The 23,946-nt window shown below is 30.6% G+C and overlaps 2 protein-coding genes across 2 annotated transcripts; one reads left to right on the forward strand and one right to left on the reverse strand.

The window, feature by feature from the left end:
- Positions 1-912: 912 nt before the first annotated feature.
- Positions 913-3,032, reverse strand: LOC126706420 (uncharacterized). Its single transcript, XM_050405867.1, is given in 2 exon segments — positions 913-1,522; positions 2,713-3,032. Coding segments are annotated over 2 exon segments (813 nt in total). The 5' UTR covers positions 3,016-3,032; the 3' UTR covers positions 913-1,012.
- Positions 3,033-5,071: 2,039 nt separating this feature from the next.
- LOC126707173 (B3 domain-containing protein Os01g0723500-like) lies at positions 5,072-8,340 on the forward strand. Its single transcript, XM_050406771.1, has 4 exons — positions 5,072-5,430; positions 6,062-6,440; positions 6,642-6,766; positions 7,895-8,340. Exons 1-4 carry the CDS (start codon positions 5,359-5,361, stop codon positions 8,129-8,131), a joined length of 813 nt encoding a protein of 270 aa, XP_050262728.1. The 5' UTR covers positions 5,072-5,358; the 3' UTR covers positions 8,132-8,340.
- Positions 8,341-23,946: the final 15,606 nt, after the last annotated feature.

A 23,946-nucleotide genomic window follows, 5' to 3' on the forward strand; every position in this document is an offset into this window, starting at 1 on the left:
AAAAATACACACAAGTTTGTTTAGCCGTTAGAAATTTTATTTTGGCATGGGTCATTCATTTTTCTATTTCCCTCGTCTTAACTTCTTTTTAAAATTTTCTAAACTCTCTTTGTTTTGAATCCCACGTAAACGTTGACATGAATATCAGTCACGATCTTTTGATTTGAGCCATTAACTCCATGGGTTTTTAATTATTTGTGAAAAATTAAACTTTTTGTTAATATTTTCCATTAAAACCTACAAATTTAGTTTACCTTACCATATTGTATTTGTTAATAATTCTTTTAGAAGTTATTATCATGTGCATATTACGTGAATAATTTCGTTTTACCAGTTGAAAATACTAATGGAATATTAGATTTGCTTTCAATCTATGATATATTTGGAACGAAAGGAGATAACGTAAATTCCAATAGAATGTTTGATTTACTACAAACCAATGGTGCGTTATGGAGATTGCTGTAAGACTTCACCATATGATGAGTCCATGTTCATGTTTTGAAGCTTGCAAGGCCCAAGTGATGCAAATGGGTTGTTCTGTGCTCTCACCATGAAACTTGTGGTGGTGGCCTAGACAGGGAGTACATGCACCCTGGGACTAGAATGGTTTAGTATCATATTGATATTCTGTTCTTTGTCTTTGGGGCACTTTCAGCATCTGAGTAATCACAAGTAACACAACAATGCAGGATCATATTGTGGTCAACTAAGGCAACAAGACCCCAAAGCTTGAAAATCACGATTAACCCGCATTGCTTGTACAAACTATGAAGACAAGGTCATGGAGAGAATCAAAGTGGTTATTACTTATTTATCAAACCAATGTCACATGGAGAACTTCAAAAATAAATGTCAAAATCGCATTGCTTTTGGGAGCAGATGAATGAATTTTACTTGTACATAGAATAAGCATTGGCCAAATTTAGCTCACTAGTTAATAGTACAAGTTATAAATTCATTAACCGAAATCATCATAGATAATGATTGTTACATATTACCTGGACATACAAACTTAAAAGAGCTGGTCGAATGGGCTAGTGATTGAATCACGAAGATTGGAGAACACACCATAGAGGGAGTACTGCCGAAGATTTTTCACCTCATACCATGAATTAAGTGCACGAAGATTCTTATCTGTACCAGAAAATGCCACTTGTATGCTTAAATTGCAATCAACAGACCCACCTCTGTTTTTACACTTAGAGTTTGGTACTGCACAGTATTTATTTTCAAGGCAGACAAGAGATTCCCCTTGGCACGCATCGCATCCAAAGTTATTCCAAAACATATTTTGAAGAGTACCCTTCTGGAATTCGAGGACCTGTATGACAATTTAAATAAAATTTTCATGCTAGCCCAAGAGAGGATGAGAGAAAGAAGGAAAAATTTTCATGCAAAATGTTATTGAGTTTACCAAAGTGAAACTAGTTATGGTGTTACTGGAGTCAGAAACCAATATTGGGTTTGATCTTGCTGCATACTTGTGTCCAGCAAATGCTACCATATGCCCACCAAACGCAACCTGGGAAACTACGGTAAATTATTCGATGTATGAACAATTATGTCATTCAAATCATAATTGACTTGTCAATTGGTCACAAGTTGAGATTTACCAAGAAAATTTCTTCCACTCAGGCATAGATTAACACCACACAGTTTGTAAGAGAATGGTACAGTTAAGACTGCTAAAATTAAGACCAACAGAACAAATGTATTCATTGTTTAATGATAAATGCATAAAGCCATAAAGAAAGAAAGGAAAGAAAATCGTTTCTTGATATTGAAAAAGACATGAGGTGGAAAATGGTTGGGGGAACAACTAATGATATATCTGAAGAGAGCCTTCAAATTGATAGGTATGAAGTTAAGTAGTGTATGGAAATCAAAGAGAAAGGCAAGTCATCAAATTGATATAGTCTCTTCAGTGGCAGTGTAAGATGAAATCAATGAAAAAAAAAATTCAAGTTTGTGAATTCAAATATTAAGGGGTCTTCTAATCATCTAATGTATGCTTTGAGATAAAGTACAATGCTGATTATATGATAAGCAAAAAATTGAACATTTTGTGTTGACCGTATTCTTTTATTGCCTATACAACTGTCCTTGCCTAAGCACCATTACTCTATTTTTGTTTCAATATTAAAATATTGCTGCTTATCAATGTGTTCCCCTGTGAGCAATGGCTAAAGTAAACCATGCCTAAGGACAAATTCTGACATGAACGGCGACGTACATATAGCTCCAATGAAGTGTTAATCAAATCCAAAAATCCACTCATGGATGAAAATGAATATGTCACTATTGGGAACGAGTTAAAACTCTTGCAGTGAGTTATATTTGTTGGTGACTTCAAGAGTTGGATACTTCAATTTTAAAATGGCTTAAATTGAGTACTTCAATGATGTTTACGTACAGTTCCATATATGAAATACCTTTGTGGTATTGTTTTGGCAAATCAGTTCATCTATAACCTCAACATCAAGAGTACATATATAATATGTCTGATATCAGGTATGTCCTAAAGCCATCCCAAGAGAAGATATAATCATGGATTCATGGTGAAGAAAGAAACAAATGGAGAAACACCATAAACAGCCAATTGAGAACTCTTATGCATAGTCATTGAAGAAAGTGTAAGTCACATGTAATTCAGAGAATCTCATAGCAAAAGAAATCATAGAAAATTTTCCAAGTGACACAAGAACTACATACCGGATCGAATGAACTGCTATTAATGGTAAGCAGAGAGATCTGATCAACCTTGGGCCTAAATAGAGCAAGTTGAGACTGTTTGCTTTGGAGGGCAAGACGCTGATCACAAGGAGACAATTGAGTGTTATTGGAAGTGAAGGACTCTTTGCTTGAAAATGCAAGACCAAAGGTAAATCCATCCAATCTTTGAATGCGTGCATCAGAGCAGGGACTAAAGATATTGTTTTTATCAGCTCCATCTGCAACCAACATCATCATCATAATAGCAACCATCATCTGGATCACCAAGGTCATTGACCTCATGATTATCCCACCTTCACCTCTCTTCATCTTCTTCAATCCAATAGCAGCTACAACAATAAAAGGGGAAAATCACTTAAATTTTTTGCAATATCAGAAATGGATTCTTTGGAAACTCTAAGCAATGAATAGAACTGTACAAGTTTCCAAATGATGAAAGCAAGGCAAAATGGTAAGCCTCATTTTCGCATTCTTAACAAACTTAGCTAAGAAAACCAAACAAGAAAAAAGACAAGGTCTTGAACTCAGAAGATTTGTATCAACAGAAGCAATTTGATAAATTTAAAGATCCAACAGATCAACATATGAATATAATTAAAACATACAATCCAATGTGACATAAATACCAAAAAATAACATCAATTCGAATCCAAGACAAGCCACAAAAACCAAAGAAGAAACCTAATTGAAAAATAGACAATGGTTTCAATCAAAGTATAAACCAAAATTTGAAGGGGAAAAAAAAACAGAACGTACCAGATTAAGAATAAGCTTCAAGGCAAGATTTTTTAATTGAATCAACCCTCTTTCAAAGCTCAATAAGTTTCATTAGAACCAGTCTTCTATGACTTTTATGTGAAATTCATCGATTATCCAACGATTAAACGTAAAAGGTATGAAATTTGATGAATCCCAAATGAAAATTTATTGTTTTTAATCTCATTAGCAATATTTAAGGTTAATCTAAAATATTTGGCAGCTCTTGTTTTTGTTTACCTAGGAAGTAGGAACAATTCAGGGAAACTTACCCAAGAGGCGCAAAACGGTTGGTTCTTGTCCCATAAACGGTTATAGTAGTTGATGTGTCGCATTGGAAAAGATTTTTTTTAAAAAAAATAATACAATTTTTTCTTTTTTATATCGAAAATACTAAAGTTACAAACATTTTTACAAAAAATATTTACAAACTACATATGTGGTTATGGTGAGTGGTTATAACTTATTAGTAACTGAAAGATTGACGGCAATGACGAGTCAATGTAAGAATTAGTAAAAACTTAGCATAACAACTGTTTGTAAAAATGTTTTAAAATAGGTAAATAATAGAGTAAGAGAGATGACATTCAAATCACAAACACATGACACTTCAAAAAAATACCATTATTGTGGGTTATCATTTAAAGTTTAAACCTCAATTACAGTCATGGTTTTAAAGTCTGGCTAAGGAAAAAAATACTAAGATTTAGAAAAATATATATGAGTGTGTGTTTTGTTGGGCATAAAGAGATTTGACCATGAATATGAAATTTGTGACCAATCGGAGAGGAGAAATTGCATAAATACTATAATTTACTAAAGTTGCATTTTTGGTGGAGGCATCTATTAGTATTACTATTATTTCTAACTTTTATTTTAGAAAGGTATTATTTCTAACTTTTTTTTTTTTTTTTTGGAGAAAGATTATTATTTCTAACTTAAGGAAAGAAGAAAAGTGACCATATTTTATTTCAGTAAATCCTACTCGCAAGTCCCATGGTATAGGTGATGTGGTAATCACACCAATAAAAATAATTAATCTAATACAAAAATTACTATTCTAAAAAAACCCAATACAAAAATATAGTATAAACTAAAAAAGTCAAGGAAAATGTTAATATTTATATTGAGAAGTGATGATACGTATTGTGTGTGTAAGGGACAAATAATGCCACGCAAACTGAAATCGTATTTTCAAGGTGTAACAAGAATTAACCTAATTTGGATGGCTTATTCCAAAAAAAAAAAAAAAAAAAAAAAAAAAAAAAAAAAAAACATAAATTGGATGAGTTGCTTTTACTGGTTTGGACTAATAATTTTCCTAGAATTGTACCTATTTTCATATAAGAAAAATAAAATTATACCTAGCCATTAAATTGTGGGTTGTCATCATGCATTGAGAGATAAACTCATATCACCTTTTCTGCCCCCACTTTCATTGCAAATAAAGGACAATGACACAATGTACTGTTGGTACTCTAGCAATTCAAAGGAGTGAAGAACCCACAGTAGCCCAAAGATTAATACCCATGACGTTGGCCCTTTCAAGTCATAGATAGCTCAGTGTACAATTTCTCACACTAGTGACTCAATCTTCCATGGATAAAATTGATTGTGAACAGCTATTCACATGTTTGTGCAGAAAACAATAATTAATTGCCTCTTTCATCAAAGCAAGTTCTGGTTCCTTGGACCTGATAATATGCTATTTCTAACATTCCAAATCATACATTAATTCCTAGACTGGTACCCTCAACAACCTTTTTAATGGTTTTGTTCACCTAATGGGCACCTTTATTTCACATTGGTGATCTAACTATATAATATAGTCATAGGCTAAGGCTTTCAAAGCTGAAACTAAAGAAAATCATGGATGAGTTTCTTGACAATAGGCCCAGCTTCTTCAAGATCATCTTTGAAGGCCATACCACTGAAAGCATGGTGATTATGTATCCCTGTGTTCTTGAATTTATAATTTCTCTATTGTTTCTTCTTCTTCTTCCCGTATCTATTATTTTTTGGACAACTGTTATTTAGAAGTAAATAACTAAATATATCTCAATCTGGATACCAAGAAATGTTGTATGATTCAAAAGGTTGTACTTGCATTTGTAACTCCAAAATTTTGAGTGTTCAAGTTTTCATTTTGAAGTAGAATGTTTATTTTATTTTTGTGGTTTTCATTTTGAAGTTGAATGTATTGGTTCAATTTTAGTTGAAAATATGTTACTTCAATTGTGATTCTGTTATGTTCTCTAGTCTTTCAGGTATAAAAAGGGTTTAAGAGCATGTGAATAGAACATCCCTTACATAATAACTTAATCCTTAGCCTGCAGGACTCTTAACTCATTTTGCAATCTGCTATGGCTGTTATCATTTGAATTGAAATTTAGGCTTGATTTGCACAATATTCAAAAAATATATGTTAGAGAGAAAAAAAAAAGCGTTAAAAATGTTATGCACTTATTTCTTACCATATTCACAATCATATTGCCCATGCTGCCATTTTTTAGGCTATTCATTCCACAGAAGCTTAAATTTTATCTTCCTTCATTTCTTTCATAACTTGCAGCGAATCCCACCAAAGTTTGTGAAGCATTTACCAATAGAGTTGCCTGATCAAGCAATTCTCAAGGGTCCCTCTGGTGAAAAGTGGCATGTTAAACTATGCAAGACTGAAGATGGCATATATTTGAAAGATGGTTGGCAACAGTTCTTTCGAGATCACTCCTTGGGGGATAATGAGTGGTTGCTTTTCAGATATAATGGAGATTTGTGTTTCAATGTGCACATTTTTGGAAAAAATGGATGTGAGAGAGTTGATGCTTCATCTACCAAGGCAAATCATGAAACTGCCTCCTCCAGTGGTAAAAGGCCACGAGGTAGACCAAGAAAAACCCCTCATGGTTTAGTTCCCCTTCATGAGTCTAAGCCTGGCAAAGTCATTCTAGGTATGCATTCACAAATATTGCTTTGATACAAACACAGAGGCATATACAGTTACACACATGTAGATACAGATACTGAAAAATATTAAATTAAGATGTTAATACACAAGAATAAACCTGGAATAGTTGAAGGCCATTTTTTTGAATGTACACACACTTTGGTAATAAAACCTTAAATTTTCATCCATGTTTTACATGTGGCAGGTCAACAGTGCAATTCGATTGAAACAAATCGATCAAAGATTTGTAAAGTGGCAGATTCTTTTACCTCTGACCTTCCTTACTTCAAGTGCTGCATCAATAAAAGCAGTGTAGTAGAGTTCCTCCAAGTAAATATTCCTTTCTCTTAAACAGTCTGCTTTGTTTACCAGTTGGCATAGTTTACGAGTCCAGTGACTAAAACTAGTAGCAAGCAAGTCCAGTAAACTTGCATAGTTGAATGTCACCCATTCTCCTTATAGAATTAGAGGTCTCTTTCACTTTTAACCGCCTCCAAGGTTACCACTTACCACCATCTTTCCCACTATTCTACAGGTTTAACATGTTATGTTAGATCATCTTAATCACTAACCATCCATTGGCTTCTCACACCAGTTTTAAATTTTCTAAATTTTTTTAAATTTGCTGGCAATTGGGTTTCAATCATTGACTGACTTAATAGCACCAAATAGCAGATGTTAACTATTTACTTTTTTTCAATTGGCAAGTTCCACACACATCCTATGTGTCTTGGAACTCACAGTATGATCCTCCATCCTGTTTTTATGGAAGAAGTATTATTTGAAGCATAAATTATTGGCAAATGAAAGGTTAGGCTACAATTTCCACTAGTTTCATTAGGATTTTCCAATCATTTAGAACCTCAAGAGATTACTTACCTTAGCCTCCCAGCAATCTTCATGTTGTCACTCTTAGCACTATTGTTGTACGGCATTAGATATAATTAGTATTCTTGATACAGCTTGTATATCTATGAGGCTTGAATCAAATCATAATTGTTTGTGTTCTGTATAATTAAGTTGTATCCAATGAATTTTTTTCTTGTTCAGTTTTATTTGCAATTTAGGTTTACAAGCATTTCTCCTTGGTGCCACTTTTGCATTTAGGCTTTTTTGTTGTTGGCAAACAAACCTTCCAAAGAGCATAAATAATGTGTCATTTTGAATTGAAGAGTGTTTAATTGTTGAAACCAATGATGTCTACAAAGTTATGTTCGCTAAGACTATGAAATTTCATTGATTATTTACATCATTTTAAAGAGGTATATGGTATTGCTCCTCCATTAATTACATGGTAGATGCATAAATATTAGATTAGAAAAACTGAATGTTTTTTGTGTAAGAAAAAAACCTTGATTTTTAACCAGTTTGACCACCAGCTCTATGTAGATTCTTCACTGACCATATTTGATGTTTGATTCTATAAGCTAATTTACAAAAGGGATGCCATCTATGCAGACAGTCCCCACTATCTTTGCTAGGAATCACCTTCCTCAAAGCAGTACGAAGATCATCCTACAGAATTCAGAAGATAAATCTTGGGAGATGAATTATATCAACAATGGGAACAATCATAAGTTTTCTAGAGGGTGGAAAGACTTTGTCTGTGATAACAAGCTCAAGGTTGGTGATATCTGCATATTTGAGCTCGTGGCCAAAAATGAAATGCGCGTCCATATTTTTCCAGTAGACTAAAAATTCAGATTGGAACTTGTTAAAGAGTCTAATCAAGGTGTTAATCTAGTATAGGCTTTATCGCAGTAGCTCCATGATTCTCAGTTTTCTCAGTGGAAGTTAATTAGATCTGCGTTATCTCTTGTATAAGCACTTATTAACATGGTCATATATTGGTACTTATAAACTGTTCTTATTTTTACTTAATCTAGTTAAGGCATTTTAGAGTACTCAGAAACCTTATTAAGACCGGTACTCGGAATTGATCATGTTGGTTGACCTTCAACATGTTTCATTTTGAATATCAAGGTAGCAATTTGCCGATCATAAACGGAAACTAGATAACTAAAGAATGCTGTTGACTGTACCATCTGCACGACCAATAAGGGCTATATGAAAGTCAGTCTGGAAGGAAATACTAGAATTAATAATCCAAAAACCATAGAGTAAAATTTAAGATCCAGATCAATCAGGAAGTTGTGAGGCAAACTCAAGTTTCATCTTCATGTTACTAGATCAATTAAATCCAGCGGCGAAGGCATATTATTCATGATCGAATGAAGCATCATCTACTAGTCCTCGCGGCCAGGAAGAATAGCACGAGCATAGTGTTGAAAATTAGGAATTTCAGTCCATTTTCTAACCATTAGATCAGGTATATGGTGCTCCTGACCAAGCATTATGCATTAGCCCTGCATGGCCAAAACGAAATAGAACCAGCATAGAGTTGCAAATTGGGAATTACAAATCATTTTCTTATATAAAATCAAATATATGGAGCCCCAGATCAAGCATTCCAGCATGACAAAATGTGTTCAACAGTGCAAGTGACACCAAAACCAGATGTCTCTTTAGACTATAATCTTCATTTTCAAAAAGAGATCATATAATTGCATCATAACCAAGCAAAAATGTATTCCATAATCACTGATCATAGATAGAAACCCAAGAAGCAACGTCATTTTTCTTCATGAAATGAGAAGACTACATACATCCGAAAGAATAGTCAAATAATCGATCCATTTTGGATATTCTCATTTGTCAAAAACATCATTTTCCTTCATAAAATTTTCTTGCAATTGCTATCCCATTGTTTGAATTTCGTGTCAAAAGGCAGGTCCAACTAAAACATTATTTAAAATAACCTTCTATTTCCATAAAAGAATGCCAATGTGCAATCCAGCTCAATTAGTATTGTGTTGGTTCCAATTCGGCAATTCCAACCACTTGAAAATGCTATAAAGATTAAAGAATAATCTCTATGGGGGCCACAAGACATTTACACTGAAATTAAAAAGAAGAAAACAAAACTTTTGGTCAACATGCAAGATGCTGCTCACTACTTTAATATTAAAATTATAAAGGAAAAAAGAAGGAATTTTTTTTGGGACCACATATAAGATATTGCCAATATTGAGGGTTAATAATAACAGGTTAGGTTATTATTTTTATTAGGGTGCCTCTTTCCTTTTACTTTTGGTTAAAAAAATGGTTGCACTAAGATCGAATGCTTGCTGGTAGGCATATAATCTTTTTTCAAAATAAAAAATCCCAAATATTAAAATGATTAATTTGCGTATAATTGTGATATTTTCCTTTCTTCTTCGTTGGTGACTTTGTTGGCTAGTTTGGTAGCGCTTTTGTGCAGTGGTTACGGAACTGGTCTATCAAGATTGAGAAGTGTTGTAAAGTGGACTAAAATAGCAAATTTTGTCCTAATAAATTTGAAAACAAATTTAATGTCCAATATTTCGAATGACTAACTTTGAGCTTGGTTATTTCTTTGATATATTAATTTTTTTTATTCACATAATTTTTTTTAAGATTTACGAGTAGAAAAATAAAAAGGAAATAGTAATAATGTATTAGAATTACTTATTTTCCTCATTTTTTCTGTGAGGGAAATCTATGTATCTATGTCCTCTTATAGTCATGTTAGTTTTTCATAACTTTTTTTTTCTTTTTTGGTTAAAAGGAAATAGCATTAACAACTAACAAGCCAAAGAGTTTTTCATAAGTTTGGTGACACCAAACAACAACAACAACAAAATAAGAAAATAAAATAAGAAAAAAAAATTCAAAACTAACCAAGAGCATTGTAACCCAACTAACATATCCAAGTGTTTTCAACAAATACATTCAGAGTTCAAATCATCTTTTATCCATTGTTGTAAATATCACATTATCAAACAAACAAACAAAAATCTCTCTCTCTCTCTCTCTCTCTCTCTCTCTCTCTCTCTCTCTCTCTATATATATATATATATATATATATATATAAGCAGAGATCTCAAGTAAGAAAGCATAAAGTTCCTGCCAAGTGGCATATTCTATGTGTTGGGTTAAGATAATTTGACCCCGGTTAATTAATTCAATTATCCAAGTTGATTAATTAGGTTCAATTGTGTGCAAATCGTGGAGGCACCAACAAATCACCAAAAATACTAAATGCAGTAGAAAATAAATTTAACATGGTGATTTGTTGACAAATGGGAAAACCTCGCAAGGTAAAAACCTCAACTGGGTGATTTTAAGGTCACCATTCCCAAAAATCTAATAATCAACAATCAAATGGTTACAAATATAAGGAATCTTACCAACTACCTTGACCTATCCCAAAATACCAACCTACAATTAAACCTTCACTTCAATACCCAATTGGACTTGATCTTGTAATAGCATTCTTTCCTTTGATACACAAACCTCCTTGTGACTAACTCATTTGCACAGATCCTAGTACGTGACTAACTCCAGCAACTTGAATGGTTGTTGTTGGCTGCAAAGTTCTTTACTTCATTAACAATGAAGATCAAAAAGTACTTGGTTACAAAACCCAACGGCGTACAAATGCAATAGCTTCTTACAAAGAAATTAAGCACTTGTCATTGTCTCCTTTTTTACGGCTTTTAAAATAAGTCTTATATATGTTTAGGGTTGTGAAAAAAGAAACCTTACACATACACATAATCTTGGGCTGGATTTCAGATTTGGAAATTTTGAAATCGTAATTCTCGATAAATCGAGCTGATGTCGAGCTATCTATCAAGTTTTGAATTAAGTCTCGATAGTAGCTATCTGTCGAGCTATCTGTGTAGAATTAATAAGCAGCTTTTCTTCACTTGTTTCTTGGATCAATTTTCATGTCTTTAATACTGGACTTGAACAACATGTTTCTTGAAGTACTAAACTCATCTTAGATCTATCCAATTACAAGTAAAGTACATTTTGTCAAAGGATTAGCTAATTACAAAAAAATATGACCCTAACAATATGTAAAGAGAATTGAAATATTCTCAAATGTCATATCAGAGATAAGAACAAATTAAATATTGACTCTTTGTTTCATTTAGTTCAATGTTTCAAAAATTTTTTACTTAAAAAATAAATATTATTTGTCTCTGTAGGTTCAATGTTTCAAGACTTTTCATCCCTTACACATACACACAAAACTCTTTGCATTTTAATTCACAATTTTCATCTCTTGCACTTCTGGCCCTTTATATATATCTACTGTAGGGACACGATTTTTAACGACCTAAGGATGACGTTGGGCTCGTGTGTAAAGGGCCCGAACAATATGATTTGTAGAGAGTGGGTTTGGAAAGGCCTGCCTTTGGGCGCTGGGTTTCGGTCTAGTCCCGGTTTCATTAGCGATCATACAAAGATGGGTTTGGACTGTATAGCTGAGCCTTGCATCAATGTAGTTTGAAAAGTTTGACTCCTTGGAATTAGTCCGAGGAGCATTACATTCTCACCATTCCTCCTCCCTTTTTCTTCCTCCTTTCTCCAGGGCCTCCCCCCCCCCCCCTCCTTTTTTAGCTCTCCTTCCCTTTTATACTAGTATTCACTTCCCGTTCTCCCTCTACGTGTCAGTTTTTCCTTGTTTGGGGGTAATTACTCGTCCTATCAATCCATACGTCAGAGTGGTTGGGAAAAGCTAGATAGCATGGTATGGGGTATGGGCTTGTCAGGCGCTGAGCTCCACATTGTGGTGTTGGCAGCTTTCTCATTTGTGCTGCTCTTGTACTGAGTTTGTCCTTTTCTTCAGGCGCTTTGTGAGGTGTTGAGCGTGAGATCGTCCTCGGCCACATTCTTGGGCCAATAAGGGGCTTTCATCATACGTCCTCGGCAGTAGGGCTCCTCGGCTTGGGCCTTGGGCCTTTAATGTGAAGTGGACTGGGATTTCTAATTTCAGGCCCCACATCTACTTATAGCCCTTCATGTCATCTCATGTCAAATACACATAGATCAAAAACGATATTATTTACCTTCAATTTTTTGATGATTCCTACCTAGCACTAACATTGTTGTCTTATCTAATTCTAATGCATAAGTTGGCTACAACCAAGGAAGGGGGGCTTGCATTATATATTGAGTGACAATGGCAATTACGATTTTAATGTTAAGGTTGAACATTGTGGATTTGGAATTTTGTAAATGATGTGATTGATTGTGGGTGTTTGTGATGTGTATTTTGTTTTAGAATTAAGGAGAAAGAGAAAGACACATTCTATATAAACTTTTATTCTACAATATTCCTCCAAAGTTGTTGTTGTTGTTGTTTCTCTCTCTCTCTCTCTCTCTCTCTCTCTCTCTCAATTGAATAATTATAATAAAAACGTGTGTACAATTTATAAATGTTTCTTTTTATAATGAACTCATTACTAATAAAGTTCTATAACAATTATGCTATAATATGTATATAATATTCTCCAAAACCATTTTATATAAAACATTACAACATTATTTGTGCATCGGACAGGTAACTTACTAGTCTATATATATATAAGCAAAGTTGAAAGAAAATTTAGTTAGATTTCAAATTGGAATTCAATTAGATTCTAATTTTGCGCCACGTGTCTCATCTAATCTAAGTTTTTAAAATTTTGTAACAAGTTAGTTAATTCAGTGTAAAATTTGGAATTCAATTAAAATTTAATTTTGCACCATGTGTCTCATCTAATGTAAGTTTTTTAATTTTTGTACCTAGTGAGTTAAATCAATGTAAAAAACAAGGAGTTCAGTATAAATAAACCATAAAAAAACCTAATCATATATATATATATATATATCACTAGTCGCTAACCCGTGCGATGCACGGGAAAGCTACCAATTTTTTCCAAATAATTTGACATTAGCTGTTGGAATTGAACATCAATTCTCTAGTAGCACGTTCTTATTTTTTAATTTCATTTATTTCTTGCCTTCTATTAAATATTCAATGCATTCATTATATTTAAAAAACATTGAAGTTTAGATATTTTTTTTCAGTTCCTCTTGATTTTAAAGACACAACTATTGAATCTCAACAACATACCAATGCAAATATTAATTACTTAAAATTCAAAATAAATTATTTATACATGATAAGTTACAATTCAAACAATATTGAACACTACAATATTTAGAAATTAAATGTATATAGACAAACAATTAACGCTATAGTAAAAAAAAAAATCCTCAATTTAATTCCTCTTTGTTTCAATTTAAAACCAAATTGTGCATAAAAGCAAAAAAATTTCCTTTGTTCCAATACGTCTTTAGTATTAAAATCACAAATTCATTAAAACCAAATTGTGCATAGAAAATCTTAGAGATTGAAAGACAACTTTAAAGTGTTTTTTGTATCTTCTTCCTTTGTTGGTTTGTAGTAGTCTCTGAATATGCCCTTTTGTTATCCTTAAGTACAGATGTTGGTGTAAGTTACACATTGGTTTGAACATCAAGTTTTTGAAATTTTGTACAATCACCATCTTCTTCAATTGATAAGTTTTTGAAATTTTGTACAATCACCATCTTCTTCAATTAATATGTTTATACCAAAATCAAGAATAAAATGAATATATTAAACAGGCAGTAGCAGGACGTAGTGAACAATAAACACAATACTACTACAATCAAATCATGCCCAATTTCCTTCTCAAAAAAAAAAAAAAAAATCATGCCCAATTTCTCTGTACAAGTAACAGTAAAGCTCTTTCGAAAAGTTTGCTGCAAAGGTTACCTTTTTAGCATGGTCATGGTCATGTTGTGGTGTGAGCTAAAACAGAGATCTTTGATTAAAACAAAAGACAGATTTTTTTTTTTTTTTTTTGTTGAGATATAAGCATCTATCAACTTTTTATTTTATTTATAATTAAATTTAATGTTCCAATCTTCACATATAGTCAAAGACTTAAAAAATTCCTAAGGAATAATAATAACAAACACACAGAGACGGAGAAAAAGAAAATTGCGTGAGCAGCAACAATACATACCATTTGAAAGGGATCAGATCTTCATACACATTCATAGAGACAGAGACAGAGACAGAGTATTAAAATTGTGAGCTTGACCGACGCCCTACCTCTGAGGCCGACCGGTTACCTTTTTTGATTATCACCGGCAAAAATAAAAAGGAGACCATGTCTGCGGCGATGAAGAGAGAGTGTGGGTTATTTATCAGAGAGAAAGATGGTTTTTAAAAATTAAATACTATATTTATTTACGTAAGCTGTGTCAAAAAATATTTAAACTGTCTTATAGCTTTAGTTAGGATTCAAGGCAAATATATTATTTTTGGGTGTTTTTTTTTTTTCCTTTTTGATAATGCCGGTTTGAAATTTTTGGGTGTTTTTTTTTTTTTTTTTCCTTTTTGATAATGTCAGTTTGAAATTTTTGGGTGTGTTTTTTTTTTCCTTTTTGATAATGCCGGTTTGAAATTTTTGGGTGTTTTTTTTTTCCTTTTTGATAATGCCGGTTTTCTTTTAGTCTTAAAAAGTTTTTTTTTTTTTTTTAATATTGTGCTGACGTGGAAAATTGTGGAAACTTCAAAAGCTTCGGTTTTATATATATATATAGATGACTATATACAATCCATTACTAACTAGGTAATATATATATATATATATATATAACCAATCTTAGAGAAAATTTAACTAGATTCCAAATTGAATTTTGTTTTTGTTAGCTTTCCATACAAATTATATTGTTTAGATTTTTGCTGTTATTTTTTCTCTGAACTAATGAGCATATTTTTATACTATTTCTATTCAAATATTTTGTATGTCATCTTGAACATAACAAATTGTAATTAACCTGAACGATCTCATATACTTATCCTCATTCAATTTATGAGACATTATTGGACAAATTTTTTATATTTTTTTTTTATTTTGTGTTGTATTTAGTAGAATTTCACGGACAATGATTACGAATTGATATTGTATATGTAGTATCCAATAATGACTTTCAAAATTATATACATAATAGCAATATAATGAGAAATTTAGCGTAACCAATATCATGAAAATTGTAAGAAGAAACTATTTTAGTATATAAATATATATATATATATATATATATTTATTTATTTAGTATATTTTAGTACCTCCAAATATCTTGATCGAACTAATATCCTATATATTTTATTATCCAGGCTAACATCAATAACACCACTACAATTCATCATTTTCGTACGTAAACACGGGTTACATACCAGTATATCATAATTGTTGAACTATCATATTGTGATTAATATATAATAAAATTGGTATCAATTGTAGACCCATATAAAAGTAATGCTACATCAATCACAACCTACTTTTCATCACCCAAAAAAAAAAAAAAAAAAAATCACAACCTACCTCCTTACTGATTTATGGGAAAAAAAATAACAAAATTTTAACGTATCTATAGTTAATTAGTTATTGTAATAATTTACCTTCACCATAATATTTTAATATAGCTACTAAAAATATTAAAAAATCACGTATAAAAAATAAATAAAAAAAGATTCTACCAGCTTGGCTGACCCTAGCTATGGCATGAATAACTATCATATTTTTTATTTTTTATTATTGTTGTTTATGATTTATATTCCTTTTTAAGTTTAATAATAAAATTTTTAATATTTTTTATTAAAAAAAAAAAAGGAAAGAAAGATTTTTCCCTATGACTAGTGTGGGTGGCACATGTAAGACAAATGCTATCTCTTGAGAGAAAAAATTAAGATAGAATTTTTATTTGAAGAAGTATGAAACTATGTATATAAAAAATGTATGTTATACAAAATTAATCTCATCCGTATAAGAATTTTGATACCTATTTGCTAAAGGCAATATCAACTCATTAAAAACTTCTAAAAATGATAACAAATATCATCATTTTTCAATAATAAGCAACTGAGTTTTACTAAAACCTTGTCACAATATTTAAATTTTTGGAATGAATGATGGCATATGCTATAATTGAAACTCTTCATCAAATGCCTTCAACCATACATAATGAAAATTTCGCCATTTATACTTTCTTCTTTATCATTCTACATGAATCTAGATGTAATCTCTAGCTTAATTAGTTTTTAATGAACACCCATTTTAGGCAAGAAAAGGAAAATAATAATAATAATAATAATAAAAGGCAAGGAAATAAAATGCCTTTTATTACCATTCTAACTTTCTAAGCATTAGATTCTCAAAAAAAAAAAAGAAAAAAAAAATTTCTAAGCATTACTACCATCTAAAACAGAATATACATGAAGAAAAATTTTGGGATGTTAAAATTTAGTGAGTATTTTAGACATTACACAATGGAATATTTTAAGAAGCATAAGCAGAAATTATGAATTACCTCAAACATAAAGGATGAAAATTATTTTAATCCTAAGTTTTTTTTTTTTTTTTTTTGTGTAAAACTATGTATTTTTACTTAAAATGGTGCCAAAAAAAAAATCAACCTAATAAAATTGTACATGGAGTAGTAAATTTTGGCTCAACAAAAATTGACTAATAAAAAAAAAAAAAAAAAACTAACACTTCAGCAGTTGTGAAAATATTGTAACGACAACAAGATGTTTTAACATTTTTCACAAGAAAAATGATATGTCTACAACATTTTCATTACGAATCATAAGTAGTAAGTTGTTACGAGTTATTATTAGTGGGAAAAAAATAATTTCATTGATAAGTTTAATTTAAAATAATAATTTACCACCTAAGATTTGTTATTAAAATGTTGTGGATGCAGTACTTTTTTTTTCACAATACCTTTATATTTAGTTGTGGTAATAGTATTAAATACTAAGTGTTACGTCTACAATATTTCTACAATAATTTTACGACAAATTTTTTATTGTAATTTATTAATGATTCTAATTTGAACCCACCGCTAAAATTATTTTTCTCACCAATAATAGTAAATAATAACTTGTTACTTAAGATTTATTATGAAAATATTGTGGGCATAATTTTTTTTGGACAAAATTTAGCTACAAAATTGATTGTAGCCTAAGACTACAATCTTACTCAATAAAATAAACATTACTACATATTTTGAAAAAATAACCATTGAATTGCATATTCTTTACGCTCTTAATACATATGTCAAATTTTGTATCAATCGAATATTATTTACTATATTATATATAAGTTTATATTTTATGCATAATTTTAAATTATAAAAACTTGTAATTTAAATAATTTATTGATGACATAGCTATTGATCTTTAATTTTCTAGAAATTTTGTGCAAAAAAAAAAAAAAAATGAAGGATATAAGAAGAATATATAATCTAATGGTGGATTTGTCAAAATTCATCTCTAATAAAAAGATATTGAATAAGGTTGTAGCCTTAAACTATAACTAATTTTGTTACTAAACTTTGTTCATATATTTTTAATATTAAAAAATTTTAATTTTAAATTTCTCACCAAACTCAACTTTTTTGGCTTGTTACAAAAAGTAAAGGTTGAATAAACCAAATCTACGGTAGCTAGAGCCATTTGCTTTTTTTATATATATAGTTAGTAGATTAGTAGACATGAGAAATTAGGCCAATCCAACTAGTTAAAACGCACTTGAGTTACCATGACAATGTGTATCTTTACTATTGATCTGACACGTATAGAATAATTGGTCCAAAATATTACTTTGTTTGAAAAAAAAAAAAAATACAATAATTGGTCCAAAATATTACTTTGAAAAAAAAAAAACTTGTCCTAGAAGAATGGAATAAAGACATTGAATGGAGGACGTCCTTTATGTACTACTACTGTCCTCTCTATTGACTCGGTGCCCTACGTTTCATCTTCGTACCGAGTGAGGTTTTTTAGTGCTTGACCCCCCTACTGACCAAGACGAGTCTGTCTTTGATGGTATTTTTCAAAACTGCTCTGAAAATTTGTGTTTATAATTGACAACCAAAAAAAAAAAAAAATTTGTATTGAATACAAATTTTTTTTTTTTTGGAAATATCTAATATGAAAACAGTTATAACTAAAAAAAAATCAATAACAATTTTTTTTTCTTTAAACACCCAAATCCATTTAAAGCAAAAAAAGAAAAAGAAAAAAAAAAGAACTGTATTTAGAAATAGCTATCAAACATGTTCCCCTCTTATTTCATATTTAATATATTGCAGCAGTGCAATGACAAGACTGATACATAATTGAAATATTTGTCTTTTTTTAAGATTTGATAAAATTTCAAAGTACGCTTCATAATAATTGTTCTTTATTATTAGACAAAAATATTAATTAATTTCTTATATAGGCATGATTGAAAATATTAGTCTTTTTTATTTAAAAAAATATATAATATGATTCTCAAAAAAAAAAAAAGAGAAATATATAATATATGTTTAAGTGATAACTTTTTTTTTTATAGAATATTAAGTATTTTTAACACATTCGAAAAGAGTGAAGAATGTCTTAAAGAAACTTAATTATGAAAATTAAACTTGTCACTTGTCAATTGTCACTTAAGTGGGGTCTCATGTATGTGATTTAAATTTCATATATATATATATATATATATGTATGTATGTATGTATGTATGTAAGTAAGTATATGTATGGCTTCACACTAAAAACAACAAAGGAAAAGTTAATAGATGTTCTAATAAGGGTGTTAGTTTAGAAACTATTTTTATAATTTTTTTACCAAAAAAAAAAAAGTAGTTGGCTATTTTAACAAATTTTCATATTTTTTTATGAAAACAGTATTAAATTTTTTTTTAAATAATACATTAACAGATATCTTGAAAGCATTTGTTAATAGGACCCAAAACAACAACGAGAAAGACAGAGAGATCTTTCCTTTTTCTAATTCTATTTTCAAATTGATAAGAATTGGTCCCACCTTTGTCTTTTATTTCCTTTATAGTTTTTTTTTTTTTGCTAGGTAAATTGGTCCCACCTTTGTCCTTTATTTCTTTTATAGTTAGTGCCTTCATGGAAATGATTTCTCATTTCCATTTTTATCACACTAATTTCTTCTTGGAATGTGCAGATAAAATAATAGAAAGGTTGTGGCAAATCAAAATACTATATTTCATCAGTTTAAATAGTGATGAAACATCCCATAAAATTATATATATATATATATATATATATATCTCACCTAGATAAGAGAGTTTGAATTCATTAAGGATTAGGTGTAAAATTTAATATTAACAACCTGTCACTTAAAATTTGTTATAAAAATGTTGTGGACATATCATTTCTCATTTAATATATACACTCGTCAATTCAATGAAATAATGCCACATTAAATTATTTTAAAATAAAAGAATAGGAACAAACACACTATTATACAATTAAAACCCTATTTAATTACCACCGCACACCCTTACTCAAATCCAACCCAACCCAATTATTATGGGTAAACCCCAACTTACCCAATTGTCAAAATTACCAAAATGCCATTTAAATGAAAACCCCAACACTTTCTTGATTTTCCTTTTTCACTCTCTCTAGTCACCATTCTTAGGATTAAAAAATTCCACATAAGCACATTCACATCGGTAATTATATTAAAAATCCAAATAAAAAAATATTTTATTTTCTTTTCTATTTTGTCTCACTTTCTTGGCACCCAAATAGTGCAACAAATACAAAGTGTAGTGGAAAACGTAATCTCTCTCTCTCTCTCTCTCTGTTTGATTTGTTTGTTTGATGAGAAGGTGAAGAAAAATTTCCAACAATTTGATGTGAACCGCGATGGAGGTCTCAGCCGAGAGGAAATGGTGGCACTAGTGGTGGCGGTGAACCCTAGAGTCAAGTTCAGCGACGAGCAAACCAACGCGATTCTTGATGAGAATTTCCAAACCTACAGCGAGTTCATTGACGGCGAGAATGGTTTAACCTACGAAAGGCTTTTGCGAACCAACAATGACGGTGCCGGTGACGTGGACTGTGACTTTGATGCGCTGGGGTTGGAGCTCAATTTGGATGAAGCCAAAGGCATTTCCAAAGCTTTGTCATCTTCGGTAGCCAATGAGATAGCACTCGACCGCGAGAGTTAGAAGAAGCAGAGAATCGCAGCCTAGGCGATCTTGCCGAACCACGGGATCGTATTTGACGACATGGAGATTTTGATAAAGAGATTGAAATTGAAGCAAGCAAAAGATGGGACATTGAGAGGTGAGAATTTCGATGCATATTCAGATGCTGGTTGGTCAAGGGAGCTAGGACCTACATTTTGTTTCAGGCGAGAGGGAGAAGTGTTTGGAGGACGAGAAAATGAAGGAAAATGAAAACTTGAAACACTGGAACGTTGGCTTTTTTAATGAGAAGGGCTAGGATGAATTTGAGTATATTGTTTTTGGGTTAAATGGGGTTGAATGGGTTTTTAGTTAAAACCCAATAATTATTGAGTCTAGTTGGGTTGATGCCCATTTAACCCAACTAATAATTGGGTGGGTTTGGGTTCAATTAGAGTGGGTGGGTTTGGGCTTACTTTGCCACCCCTAGGTAATATCCTATATGGAATCTTGCTAACCTAGCCATGATTCAAGTGAAATTTGCAAAGAGAGAGAGAGAGAGAGAGAGAGAGAGAGAGAGAGAGAGAGAGAGAGAGAGAGAGAGAGAGAGATGACAAATAGCATTGACAACGGTGGTGGGGGGGATTGAATCATTGTCTGCTTTTTCGGCTTCTCTCCAATAGCATGTGGCTTCTTTCTTCTGATAGGGGTGTGCATTCGACCCTTCAATCAGATGAAACCAATTCAACACCTTGTGTTGGTTGTCGTAAGTTGAGTTGGGTAGAATTATTGAGCCTTGTGCTAGGTTGGATCGGATTTGAATTAATATTTTTTAATCCATCTAACTTAATCCAACCCATAAGTTTATTTTATTACACTTATTTTTATTTTCTTTATTTAGTATTTTTGAGATTTGGTTTTAATGATTTGAAATATAATTTAGGCATGTTATGTGAATTGTAATAATTTATTGAAAAAAATGTTTAAATAGTTGTTGGAAGTCCAATTTTTATAAAGTATGAAACATGTAAGCACAACTCAACTAGGTCAAGTTGAGTTGAGAAAAAAAAATCTTTAAATTCAACCCATGCACACCCCTAGATTTGAGTTAGAAACAATTAATTAAATGGGTTTTAATAGGTAAATGAGTTTTATATACCCAACCCAATTATACCCATTCCAAACCCACCCATTTGACACCCCTAATATTACGGGTATTAGTTGGCTTCATCATAGAAATTTGGTTCAATTATTAGGATTGTGTTCATGAGGAAGGGATCTATCATCTATGATCTATCGCCTGTTTATGAATTATGATTACAGGGAACGTTTTAATAGATTCTAAGCTAAATGAAAGACCCTTCTTTTTTGGGAGAATAGCTAAATGAAAGACTTTTAGTGACTTTGGTCTTGCTAAACTCTGCGATTCTAAGAAGTTATCAAATGGCAATAGATCCTTTTTTATTTTAATTAAAAAAAAAATTCTATTGTTATAGATCTTATAAGTTATAAATATATGTACTCGATCAAATTTATTAATAAAAAATATACAAAATATAAAATTTGTGTTACTGTATGAACAGTTTATATTAATTATAGTAATTACTAAACAAACTATAAGTTGGCCCTTAAACTTTGTCTAAGAGTTCAATTTCATTACTATTTTAAAAATAGAGTTCAATTTCGTTCATGAGATAGTTTATGAAGTTTTGAAACTGTTTAACATTACTATTTTCTTAATTTTACTCCTAAAAATCACATAATAATTTCCATCAATATGCCAAAGGTCTTATAACTGAATTAACACCTCTTCATGCACAAAGTGCTTGGGGGGTTTAGGGGAGAAATGGTTCGAGCTGTGGGGTTAGCACATCAAATTTATTAATAAAGAATATACAAAATATAAAATTTGTGTTACAGTACGAACAATTTATATTAATTATAGTAATTACTAAACAAACTATAAGTTGGCCCTTAAACTTTGTCTAAGAGTTCAATTTCATTACTATTTTAAAAAAAGAGTTCAATTTCGTTCATGAGATAGTTTATGAAGTTTTGAAACTATTTAACATTACTATTTTCTTAATTTTACTCCTAAAAATCACATAATAATTTCCATCAATATGCCAAAGGCCTTATAGCTGAATTGACACCTCTTCATGCACAAAGTGCTTGGGGGGTTTAGGGGAGAAAGGGTTCGAGCTGCGGGGTTAGCAGCATGTTGTAATTATTTCTCAAAAAAAAAAAAATTCCATCAATATAATTTTATATAAATAGTGTGATTAACATGTTGTCATGGTTATTAAAATTGAGATGCTATAGAGGATTGGTATGAGAGCCTTTTGGTCATATTGAGAGTCATAGAATTCTATTGTTTCATAAAATAAAATAAAAATAAGAAAAATCACCGATTAACAATAACAATGATGTGTTCAAGAATCTGAACATAGGTGTTAAAATACTCTTTAATAAATTTTTTGAGGTAATTCTTTAACAATAATTCTTTTAAGTATTATTATAAAATATAAATAAGTTTTTAACTATAAAACATTATAACATACCATTCTATGAGTTTAAATTTTGAAAGCATAATGATTCAATTAAATAAATTTTAATTAATTATTAAATGGCCTCCATTTCTCTTTTTATATGCCAAATGGAGAGCAAAAAATTCAAAATTGTTACTAAAGGTCTTACAAAAGTTTTTTTTTTTTTTTTTTTTTTTTTTTTTTTTTTTTTTTTTTTTTTTTTTTAATAAAAGAAGTTCAGCTCAAATGTCCGAACAACCAAGAACCATCTATAAATATATCAAAATTTAGGATTAGATGCGATTGTGGTTGGATCACGATCCTACCACAATCAAACCAATCCAATGATTTGGATCTCGATCCTACCCGATCCTACTAATTTAAAGATCTTATTGCAATTCAAATTGTTTAACAATTCTAGGATCAAAGGATTTTAAAGATGTATAATCCCATGTTTATAGTTAATTTCCTTTTCAAGATTTGTACAATTTTTCCTATATAATATATATATATATATATATATAATATCTTTGTACAAATTTAATAATAAATTTGACAACAAATGATGATAAAGATAGCAATTAGATCATTTTCAAAACCTCATAACTTTTGGACAAAGTTTAGCTACAATTTTTTTTTTTTTGGAGAATGAAATTTAGCTACAAAATTGGTTGTAACTTTAAACTATAATCTTACTCAATATTTTTTTATTAAAAGTGAATTTTGACAAATCCACCATTGAATTACATATTATTCTTATATCCTTCATGCTTGCAAATTTTTTAGAAAATTAAAGATCAATTGCTATGTCATTAATAATTTTTTTAAATTATAAGTTTTTGTAATTTAAAATTATGCATGAAATATAAGTTTATAAATCATATAGTAAATAATATCCGATTAACACAAAATTTGACATGTGTATTAAGAGTGTAAAGAACATGCAATTCGACAATTAGATTTTCAAAATATGTAGTAATGTTTATTTTATTGAGTAAGACTATAGGTCTCAGGCTACAACTATTTTTGTAGCTAAACTTTGTCCATAACTTTTTTTTTTTTTTTTGTT

This window comes from Quercus robur, chromosome 11 (assembly GCF_932294415.1).
Source record: "Quercus robur chromosome 11, dhQueRobu3.1, whole genome shotgun sequence".
NCBI classification, from domain to species: Eukaryota; Viridiplantae; Streptophyta; class Magnoliopsida; order Fagales; family Fagaceae; genus Quercus; species Quercus robur.

What these genes read in the sequence shown, in the direction of transcription:
- LOC126707173 (XM_050406771.1), top strand. Translation starts at nt 5,359, where the DNA reads ATGGATGAGTTTCTTGACAATAGGCCCAGCTTCTTCAAGATCATCTTT. An exon ending in GCCATACCACTGAAAGCATG is followed by an intron (nt 5,431 to 6,061) that starts GTGATTATGTAT and finishes CATAACTTGCAG; the next exon opens with CGAATCCCACCAAAGTTTGT. An exon ending in GTGTAGTAGAGTTCCTCCAA is followed by an intron (nt 6,767 to 7,894) that starts GTAAATATTCCT and finishes CCATCTATGCAG; the next exon opens with ACAGTCCCCACTATCTTTGC.